The sequence below is a fragment of the Sturnus vulgaris genome, chromosome Z (genome assembly GCF_052056855.1).
Source record: "Sturnus vulgaris isolate bStuVul1 chromosome Z, bStuVul1.hap1, whole genome shotgun sequence".
NCBI classification, from domain to species: Eukaryota; Metazoa; Chordata; class Aves; order Passeriformes; family Sturnidae; genus Sturnus; species Sturnus vulgaris.
In genome coordinates, this window is record NC_142283.1 from 81,239,901 (window position 1) to 81,251,438 (window position 11,538).

Here is an 11,538-nt window from a genome sequence, read left to right on the forward strand (position 1 = left end):
CCGTGTTCCCAGCCCAGGTTCAGGGCTAGGGCACGCTGCAATTACAGGAGCACGGGAACTCTCAGCTCGTAGCCAACACCAGGAGGGTGACTTAGCCTGCCACGGAAGGCAAAGGTCAGTGGCTGTCACATCACCTGCCCCTGCAGGGCATTGACCCAGCTGCTTCACCTCCCTTGTTTGCTTCCCGGATCTGCTCAGGTCACCTCCCTGTTTTCCCTTTCTCACCAAAACCACAGTGCAAGCCAAGCTGAAGGGCTCTCCTCACTTCACACAAGCACCTTCCTGCCCATCTCAACCACTTTATAACCGAAGCACGAGGGATGCTGCAGCCAGGCAGAGCTTTGCAATAAACCTACACAGCCCAAACACTGCATCTGCATTAATGCTGTGCTCGGGATGATCGTGAACCCCCATGAGAAGCTGCCCTCAAGAATCCTCACTGATTTTGGGTGAGAGCAGCCTGTGGGTGACTGAAGGCACACGTGCAGCTGCAGAAGGATGCAAGCTACGCCAGTAATCCAACACTACACATCATTAAATACTGAAAGTTAACATTGCTAAGAGCCACAGAGGCAACAGATTTCCAGGGCACTGTTTTAAAAAGAGATTTCTTCCTGCCAAGCATTTCCTCTGCAACCTCAAACTGCAACACAGACATAGCTGTACACACCAGCTTTAACAGGACAGAGAGAATGGCTTCCCACTGCCAGAGGGCAGGGCTGGATGGGATCTTGGGAAGGAATTCCTGGCTGGGAGGGTGGGCAGGCCCTGGCACAGGGTGCCCAGAGCAGCTGTGGCTGCCCCTGGATCCCTGGCAGTGTCCAAGGCCAGGCTGGACATTGGGGTTGGAGCAGCCTGGGACAGTGGAAGGTGTCCCTGCCATGGCAGGGGTTGGAAAAAGATGATCCTTAAAACCCCTCCCAACCCAAACAAGTCTGGGATGCTACGAATTGCCTTCTTTCCTTTCTGTCCTTCGCTGTCCTGAATACCTTTGGCAAGGCTCCCTCCCCAAAAATCACAAAGCCAAGTTCACACCTGCCCTCCTCCTGCTCTGAATTCGGGAGTTAGATGATTCCCAAAGCCGTGAAGAAAAGGCAGCGCTGGGAGGTTTTTTCCATTTTTTCTGGAGGAACACCTGCTATGGACATTACTCAGCAGGATCACTGCATGGCATGCTGCTGTTCACTGCTTTTTTAAGTCCTACTTTTTCCCTGTGGAGGCTGCCAAGCACATGCAAGGCTTGCCTCACACTCATCTGACCAGATGTTCCCACCACGAGCAGCTGGACCACGAGCTCAGCAAATTCACAGTGCACCAGCCCCCAAAAACCACCTCTGGCTTTACATCCTGTTGAATCACACTCACGCCTCCCACCCACCCTAAACCCTCTGGTTTATGGTCCCCAGGGCTTTCTCTGTGGCCCCACAGCCTCCCAGCAGCTGAAGGGTGGTCTGGACACTCACCACAGTAGGTGTAGATGTGGTTGGACTCGAGGAACCTGACTTTGAGGTTGTGCAGGACGGCAGGTTCGTGCAGGTAGCTCAGGGCTGTCAGGTCATTCTGCCCCACCAGGATGTCTGGGTTGCGCAGGAAGGGCAGCTCGTTCCCCTGCAGGTCGATGGGATATTCGTAGAGCTGGAGAGGCACACCAGGAACACAGAGACAAAAAAAACAGCGGCTCCTTTAGCGGCTTGCAACTTTTCCAGGCGTAACTCCTGCTAGTGCAAAATACTTACACGCCCTGCTCTAAATTAATTTAAAAGTCCCCCGATGATAAATGCTATAGGGACTTGGATGGCAGACTGCCAGGTCAGCCCTCTGGCTTTGTCCTGGTGGACACTGACGGTCCAAAGCACCAGACTGGACATACCTGAGTCATTTTCAGGCCAGTCTTGGGACAAACAGCCTTTAGCCAGCTCTGAGCAGTGACAGGCACTGTAGAGAAACCCACAGCTTCATCTATCTAAGCACCTTCCTGCTCTTGGAAAAGCAGCCTCATTCCAAACTATGTTGCCTGGGAAGCCTGACCTGGAACAGAGACTAGCCAGAGAAAGAGGAATAAAATCAGTATTTACTGAAAGGATACACTTTGGGCAGTGAAGAGCCCGGCTGGGGCTACACCCAAATCAAATCCAAGATGGATCCTGGTCACGACTCTACACTTTTATAAGTTTTGGTTCATTTATATATTGTCCAACCACAGCCCCAGGCTATGAAGTCTCAACCCCCTGGCTTGCCCCTCCCCTTCAAGGTTGTTAATGATTTTTGGGTATGAGTTGTCCTTGATTCTCTAGCTACAAAGAGATTGTTTTGTCTAACTACCCTGAGAAGAGACCTTACTAACACCTAACACGAAGTTTCAGAGTTACACACCGAGCAGCAGAGAATCTGAAATATATATAAAAGCTAAAACCCAAGGCATCACCTAGACCGTGCTCTTACCATCAGAGCAATTTCTCAGCTCATTTTTAATTCAAGTTACTGTTCTACCTGAAACCTGGCACCCCTCGAGGCAGAGAGGACATGGAGAAGCACGGAGTCCCTGCTGCTGAAGTGCCTGAGAGCCAGGTTACACTGCTGAAGTTGGCATATGGGCAGCCTTATGCTATTTTTGACTCGTCCCCAAACGAGCAACAGAGCCATCAACTAAAGAAAAGCTGCATTCTTTTTTCTTTACAGAGGAGGGGAAAAAATTGCCAGTGATGCTGCTTCCCACAGGGTGCCTCAGAAAGGAGGCCTGGAGCTCAGCTACCAGCAGAAGGGAGGAATCCGTTTCCAAATAAAACCACTGTCCCTGCACTGGATCACTGCCTGTGCAAACAGCACAAGGAAAGCTGGCCCAAGTGCACAAGGACAGGCTCCCCCAGCATGTCTGACAACCCCAGGCTGGTTTTATCCTCCAATTCCACGTTGTCAATGCCAATTTTCAAGAGTTTGCACTCAGTCTCACATCTCAATGGCAAGCACACCAGGGATGCCCGGTGATATTTAAAAGTCAGCTCTTCGTTCAGAGGGACTACACCTGCATGCAGAGCAGAGCCAGAAACCACAAAACCCCTGAAGATTCACTTAGAGCACAAGGACAAAAGGGAGCACTGAACACGGGTAATGCATGCTGGCTGGCAGGAGCACAGGGCTTTCTACAGCTGTGAATCCCCTGAAGTTACAGGGGCTGGGTATCTCCAACCTGATGCACACAAACGCTGCTCCCCTTTGCTGGAGCTTTTGAGTCCAACATGACACGGATTGAGGCAGGACTTCACACAGGAAAGCATCCAACAGGGCACTCCCAGAGACCTTGGGTCTGTTGCACAACCCCAAAATGAGATGTTCCATGTTTCACCATGACTGTGACATGCTCATTAAGCTGCTACCAACAACACCTAGTAAGCCTTTCATCTCCTTTAATGTTGCTCATCCTGAACTCAGCTGCACAAAAAGATTAGACCTTGCAGGACTCCTCATCCCCTTTAGTTTCCAGGCAAATATCCAGATTAAAGAGGAAAAAAATAATTCCTGTGCAAGTGCTAAAACTGCAGGAGATCTCAACCAGGAAGGGAGGATGGGGTTTGTAGCACTCAGCAATAGGAGCAGGTGGACTTTGGCAGCCTGAGCACAAGTGGAAGAAAGGAGCTCCTGTGGGTGAGAAGGGCACCCAGGCACCCATCAGTGTCCAGCCCTGGGCTCCAACAGCACAAGGACGTGCAGCTGCTGGAGCCAGCCCAGAGGAGGCCACGGAGATGCTGCAGGGCTGGAGCCCCTCTGCTCTGGAGCCAGCCTGGCACAGCTGGGGCTGCTCAGCTGCACAAGAGAAGGCTCCAGGGAGAGCTCAGAGCCCCTGCCAGGGCCTGAAGGGGCTCCAGGAGAGCTGCAGAGGGACTGGGGACAAGGCAGGCAGGGACAGCACACAGAGGGAATTACCTAAACTGAAGGACAGTAGGCTTAGGTAAGATATTAGGAGCAAATTCTTTGCTGTAATGGTAGTGAGGCCCTGGCACAGGGTGCCCAGAGCAGCTGTGGCTGCCCCTGGATCCCTGGCAGTGTCCAAGGCCAGGCTGGACAGGGCTTGGAGCAGCCTGGGACAGTGGAAGATGTCCCTGCTCATGGCAGGGGGTGGGATGGGATGGACTTTAAGGTCCTTCCAACCCAAACATTTCCATGTGATAAAATAATGATTCTGTGCCTGGTTTGCAGGGATTGCAGGGTGGCATCTGTGCATCTCCTCATCCAGATTTATCACCGTGGAAGGCAAAAAGGCATCAAGCATCCTCCATCCTTTATCCTCCCCAGAAAGCTGTGCCCTGTGCTGGAGGAGCAAACTGGGCAGGGCAACAAAAGCACCAGCACCAAGCACTGGGTGCAGATCCCAACATCAACAACGTTCCCTGCAAACCTGGCAGAACCTGGCCCACTCACACACTGCCCCTGCTTGAGCTGCTCTGAAAGAAAAGCTGTTTTGACAAACTGCCTAATCAACCAGAGCTCATTCCTGCTCCCCATCTTCCCATTAGGCAATATGGTGAAAATGCTCCCCACAGCGAGGAAATGTCTGGCTTGGAGGGGATGGGAATTACTTGCCCTGCTCAGAACATGTGAATTTATAGTGGGTGATCTCTGCTAAATCTTCTAGGCTACAGAGCAGATCACACTCTAGACAGATCAGTAAACCCCACCTGCCCAATGAAGAAAGAGGGTTTAGCTGAAATTCTTCATGAAAAATGTATTTATTCTTCCTGCTAGTCCATGGTGGGTACACAGCACGGCTGCTGCCTCCCCACAAGCTGCATTTGCAGCTGATGCAAATGCCGTGGTTAACTTCATCTGCAATTCCTGCTGTCACCCAGCGTCCCACTCCACGAGGTTTTAGTGTGGAACAGAAAGCAGCTGCTCCTCCCCAGCCTCCATCCGGCCCTGGGGATGATGAATTGCTGGCTGTACGCTCGCTACAGCCCGGGCTGTTTGTGCATTTGGAGCCAGCACTCGCTACAAAACATCTACATTTAAATGAGCTTTGTGTTTTTTTCCTCTTTTAAAAGCTTCCCTTGTTTAGAAACATGTAAGATTAGACTCAGAGAGAAAAGCCAAGGCGCAGAGAAAGCTGTGGCACAGCAGTCAGTCACCTCTGAGCCGTGTGTGGGTTTTCCATCAGAACCCCGGGCTGGGCAGATGCCACCAGCCGTGCTCTCCACGATTTGATCAGCAGCAAAAAGCACAAACTGGCATTTCTGACGTGCTGCTGCTATTATAAAAAAATACACCCTGATATCACAGACTATTACAAGTTTGCCAAGAGATGAAAAGAGATGATGGAGGTCAAGGGCTTTTCTCGCAGCCTACTGCAACACAAGTGTCTAGGGAGGGAAAAGCTGGAAGTGTTAAGGCAATAAAACACATTTTAAACCACTTCACAGAAACTAGGAGATGGCTCAGGCTTCTTCACACATTAATTTGAAGCTTTAAATTACTAAAAAGAATAAAGACGTTCAAAAGCTTACAGTTTCATCTTCAAGTTTCAGCTGGAGGCTTTTATCTCCCTCTTTGTAATCCTTGATAATTTCTGCCGATCTCCAAACTTCATCAGGGTCAGGAATCCAAACCCTAGTGTACTGGAGAGGTGAAAAAGAAAAGAAAGAAAAAGTTTAAACCCAACAAAACCTCGGGAAATTAAATGAGAAATAAATTAATTCTCCATTAACACAGTCTCACAGTCATTGTAATGTCAATGCAGCTAAACCATTTATTTTAGTAAAAGAAAAATCTGCTTTTAGTTCTTGGGGTAAATTACAGACCAGAAGTCTAGTTTTTCAGTCTAATTTTCTCCTGTACAAGGTGTACACTGGCTTGTTACCAATCTAACAAAGCAGGAGAAAGTCTCAAGGTAAACGCAGAATTTAATTCCCCTGGAAAAAAAAAAAAACAAAACAGCCTTCCAGGAGGCTTTTATGTAAGAACACAATTCTCCCCCACCTACACCAAAGAGTGTTTATTTTGCTCAAAACAAGGTACTTTGGTCCCCACAGAGCAAGCCTTGACCCAAAAAACACTGATTTACTGCCCTTTTGGGGGCTTCTCTCCCCTCAGTTCTTCCTGCTGATTGAAATGAGAGCTATTTAATATTATTCCTACTCAAATCAAGAGGGGCTGGGGGAAATCCCAGCAAATCCAAGTGACAGCAGCACCAGAAACCCCAAAAGTGTTTTTGGCCTCCATCTGAAACCAAACCCCAGCACACAATGTCCAAGCCACATTCTGTAGCAACCAACGAGTTAACACAGCAGCAGCCACCACCTGACAGGCCACTTTGCAGATGAAAAGCAATAGATTTTTATACATTATCACACGTAATTATTTTTAGAGCTGCTCAATAGCTACAGCAGCAGGAACCTTCAGATGTTAATGGAGCCACACAATCATATTCCCAGAACAACAGTTTTGCCGGGGAGCAGGGGGAAAAGATGTGGAAACCTGGATTTTCTCAGCACACCAGCTCTAGAGGCTCATGAGCCTTCAGTGCTCTCCCTGCCATGAGGAAAGGAGGCTGCAGTGGGGAAGGAGCTCGTTTGGACCCCTACCAGCCCCACCACTGGGGATTCATCCAGTGCCAGCTCTCTGCTGGCAAAAAGTGAGATTCAGACACGCTCTAGAAGTGCCCAAAATAGCCGAGGATCAGGATGTACCTGGCTCAGGGCAGCTTCAAACACAAGGTGTTGCTGGTCTTGGCAACCTTGCAAATTTTCCACCTGCAGACAGGGCTGGGCTGAGCCCTGGACCTGCCTGGACAGGCGGGGACACACTGACCCCACAGCAACCTGGCATGGGGTGCCTGTGAAGGCTCTGTGGGGGAAATCTGGGTACAGCTCCAGCAGCAGCAGAAACAGCCAGAAGTCCCATGGGCCACCCCCAGCAATTCACCACCAGCCACGGCCAGGAGCCACCGGGTGTGACAGAGGGCTCTGAGGGTGACAGCTCCAGCACCCAGTGCCCACAGCCTGGTGTGACAGGAGGCTCCACATCCCACCAGACACCCTGACCACAACGCTACTGAGTTTTAGTAGCAGTAGTAGTAATAATTATAATAATAACAATAACTGGTTTTCCCAGACTTTGTGCACACACACACGTGCCGGGGGCCACGCAGGACAGAATGCCCCACGCGGGACAGGACAGACGTGTCTGCAAGCCCCGGGAGCCCCGGGGACAATCCTGGCCGGCAGATCCCAGATGTGGCCAAGCCCTCCCCACACCGAGTGCTCCCCACGCTGCTGCACAGCCAGGGGCTGTTAGCACGGGCTGCTGTCAATGCACTTCCCCAAGCATCCCTAATGCTGTCCTCTGGTGCGTTAACCTCCCCCAAAAAAGGGGGAGCACCATTCACTCCGTCGTGCCTCTCCACCCTCCTCCCCTCCCTGCTGTGCTCTCAGCCCTCCCTGCAGGGCAGGCTGCTGCACAAAACCCCCATCATAAATAAATAAACCCCCTTCCACCCAAAAATCCCAGATATGTCAACCACACAGCGCTGGAATGGAAGCACTGAGTCACTGGGGCATCTTTAACGAGGCCAGCTTTAATTAGAACCTGTGGAGGCTCGGGGGCAGCCCTTGGTGGGGTCACACTGGGCTCCCCTCCCCTGCATTCCCTGCCTCCAGCCCCGGCAGCCTGCTCCCCCCAAAGCAGCCTCGCACCCCTCTCTTTGCTCTTCTTGGCAAACGAGCCCAGAAGGGTGGGAGTCACCGTGTCACCAAAGCTGTCACCAAAGCCAGGGCGCTGGCAGAGCATCCCTGCAGCTGCTGCTTCCACAGCCACACTTCCAGCGCCCTTTTACCACTCCACGAGCCTTGTCCCAGCTTCCTGAGAGCTCTGACAGCCTCTGGATCTTCTGGAGGAGCTCGTTGTAAGGGGGAGGGCACAGGGGCCCATCTCAAAACATGAATGAAGGAATAACTTGACTTCAGGCTCAGGAAATACAACCCTGGGCAAACCACTCAACCTCCAGACACTCCAGGATTTCCATACATTTTCTCTTTATTTTTTTTTAAGAAGATTCCTTCAGTCCTCGAGGATGCCTTTAAACAATATGCTAAAATTAACTAGAAATAACTCTGTATGCTCAGCCTCTAAAAATATTTTTTTTAAATGTGGTTTACTTTGTGATTTTTTTTTTAACCCCAATAAAACTACAGCCATTCAGCACTCTCACAGCCTCTTGCATTATTCCACCCAGTTTAAGCAGAAGCTTAATAAATTCAATCCCCACCTCCTGATTTGATTTAGATTTTAGCAGGCTGCCGCTGCAGATGCAGATTAAAACCAACATTAAATTAGAAGAGGCAGGTCTTGTTTTACTGTTTCAAAGCCCTCAGTGCTGGCCAAAGGCACTCCCAGCAAGCTCTGGGCAATGTGCTCCATCTCAGCAAGAAGAGATGAAAGGCCAGGAGTTACAGCTCCGTGGACAGAGCATCACTTACATTACATTAATAAAATTGTATAATCTTCCATTAAGTAAAAAATGTTAAAAACTAGAGATCTCAGCTTCGTCTGGGCCGTCTGGGGGTTGCAAGTCTTCATGGCAAGCTGGACATCAGCAAATCCATCTTTATTATTGCTGGGTTTTAATCCCCTGAGTTATTTCAGGAATGCCAATACTCACAGCTGACCCCGGGAAGTTTTCATTGCTCCTGGGTCAAGGGCATTTTTTTCCAGGGGCATCCTTCCAACAAACTGCAGACAGAGGGAGGGCTCAGCAGAAACCCCACAATAATGGCAATAAAACAGCAACACCCACCAGGAATTCAGTAACAGAGGTGGAGACAAAGCATGTCATGACAAAGGTTCTTCCACACAGGTTAAGAAAATCTTATGGAAGGGTTTTAGTTGAAAACAGAAACATTGATTTTTTTTTTTTTTAAATGAAAGATGACTGCACAAATGTTAACCAGATCAAGGTGGAAATTGGGACAAGTCTCTGTATATTTTTCTCTGTAAAGCAAGCACACTTCTGCTTTTCTCCCTTTGCAGTGGGCTCATTGCTAACCTCATTCTGTATTGTTCAGTGTCCAGTATTGCTGGATACTTTTGAAGAGGACAAAAAATACACACAAAAGGAAAACCAGCACAAATGTGAGCCCTGGCTTCCTGAGAATATTTATGTTTACACACACAGCATGTGAATGGTTAAGCAGCTTGCTCTCAAACAGACCAATAATCACTTTCCACAAGCTATCTATTACTGAAATGCTTTTCCCAAACTGTGCTCTTCTCAAGTAAGAGGAAAGTACAAGCTGTACTTGGAACTAGAAGTGGCCATATCACACACTCTGGGTGTCTTTTTTCTGTTCCCTATTTTCCTTTTTTATCTAGTATCCAAGATCACTCCCCGGAGATAATTTAAAGAGGCTCTTGCAGAAATAAATTAAAAAAAAAAAAAAAGAAAAAAGAAAAAAAGAAAAAAAACCAGAGGACTTTACTTGCAGCCCCTGTCTGGATGTCCACAGCTTCTCTCTCAGCCTCTGTGCTAAATGAAACAAACTTCTCTTCATTAATTTTCATAATACAGCCCTGGGCTGAGCTGGGGTCACCACGGCTTGGCCCATGCATTGCCATAGTGCCCAAAGCAGCAGGGTCCCACGTTTCCCACGAGTTACAGGTGCTCACCGAAGGAATTACTCTGCTGTGGAAAATGTGCTCGTGTTTGCAAACCAGCTGCGCCTGTGGGTGCTGGGAATTGCCACTGGACGTGTGCTGGCAGGAGGGGCACACGAAAGGGACCGGCTCTGTGGCTCTCCTGGGTGCCCTGCAGCCTTAAAGCTCCCTTCTGCCCCACTTGGCAGTGACTCAGGAGAAAAATCTGCTTTGCCTGTGACGCAGCAAGGCACCAGCGAGGTGCTCTGGCAGCTGGGCAAAATATCTCCATTAAGGGACTTGTGGATCATTACCTTTTCTATTATTATTTACAGGACTGAGTATGGAGGCAGATGGCAAGCCATAATCCTCCCTTTCCCATCCTCTGAATGGGATTTTCATCCCAGGAGCAATTTCTCCCCTGCCCGACAGACAAGCAAGGCTCATATTTAGGTCAGGGCTGCCCAGGCTGTGCCGTGACTCCAGGACCTGCTGACCCCTGTGTCCCACCCTGCCCTGGCTTCCTGGAAAACCCTGGAAAACCCTCACGGGGGACAGGAGGGGGTGGCAGAGGCTGTCCCTGCTTGGCACAGGGATGTCCCAGAGCTGTGCATCGCTCCCCTGCCCAGGGCTGGTACCTGATGTTGGGGGGAAAAACACAAATCCAGCATCTCCAGCACGAGGCCAGAGGGTATCCTCTCAAAATGGGGACCTCTAGTAGCAAAAGACCAAATTCTTCCTCACCCTAAATCCCCACAAACACAGAAAGGACTGGCAAATCATCATTTCAACTCCAAGTGGGGAACACGCACTGCAAACAGCATCATGCTCCGGGGATAGGGAAAAAAAGTAATAGTGTTTTGCGTCTTAAAAAGCACAAAAAACATCATTTCGAGCTACGGAATGCAAGTGAGGGTGTTAAATGTAAAGGGAAGGACCGTGGCACTCTGCAGGAGCATCTCTAATTCCTCAACGTGAGAAAGAGGAAATTGAGCATTTCCCAGGGCTGATAAAAACATGGAAAACCAAACAGCAGAGCCAAGGAAGATGGGCATTATCTACACCATCCCTCGTATTCACTACCATCCTCGTGTTGGTGGAGATGAACCCTGGACAAACACACAGATGAACACCCAGACGGTGCCTCCTTTAAAGGAGGGCTCCTAAATTTTGGGGAGCACCTGTCCATCCCCAAAAACTGCAGGGGCCCCTGAATTTGAGCAAACCATGTGGTTAGAGGCAGGGGGATGTTCTCCTCTCCCCCTGAAGAGCTGTCACGCTGATGGATGGCTCCAAGTCTCCCACTAGCACTAAATCTGCTCTATCTCTCCTTGTGGGATTTTATTCCCCAGCCCAAATTAACTCCGATGACGATTTGCATAAAGTGTCACAGCAGTGGAGCAGTGCTCGGACAAGCAGCATCTGCAGCATTTATCCACTGGCTCATCAGAAGCATTTCTGATGAAGGGGCATTCAAAAGGCTTCAGCTCCTCCTTGCACCAACCTCACGTCACCAAAGGCAGACAGAAAACTGGCACCGAGCACAGGGGGGCTGCAGGCGAGCCCTGACACAGGACAGAAATACTGCGGGTACCCCTGAAGGCTTTAACTGCGATTTTCAGGATGATTTCCAAGACTAATCAATAGCCTCGCATGTAACTAACAGCCAGCTCGTGTCTTCCCAACATCTCCCCCGCCACTTCTTCTGTGGCATCTCGGCGTCGCTCGTTACCGCAGGTTTAATTAAGAGTGACAAGTTCAGCGTCAAGGTCTTGAGAGCACACACAGCCCTGCTCTCACTGCAAAATTCCTCTTCCAGTAGGTCACCAGATGCTGCTAAAGTAGGTAAAGCCCCAGGTGCTTTGGGACACTGCAAATAACAATAATAATAATCTTAATTTGGGGCAAAAATAAGCAGTC

General features: G+C 49.6%; 1 protein-coding gene across 1 annotated transcript in view; it reads right to left on the reverse strand.

Moving 5' to 3' along the window:
• The window catches only part of MYO5B (myosin VB), a 123,042-nt gene extending 117,330 nt beyond the window's left edge, over positions 1 to 5,712 (reverse strand). The window contains exons 1-3 of the mRNA XM_088157035.1: positions 5,707 to 5,712; positions 5,496 to 5,606; positions 1,464 to 1,635 (exon numbers count right to left, since the gene is read on the reverse strand). Of these exons, the coding sequence (XP_088013161.1) occupies positions 1,464 to 1,635; positions 5,496 to 5,606; positions 5,707 to 5,712 (289 nt within the window). The remainder of the gene's footprint in view (positions 1 to 1,463; positions 1,636 to 5,495; positions 5,607 to 5,706) is intronic.
• Positions 5,713 to 11,538: the final 5,826 nt, after the last annotated feature.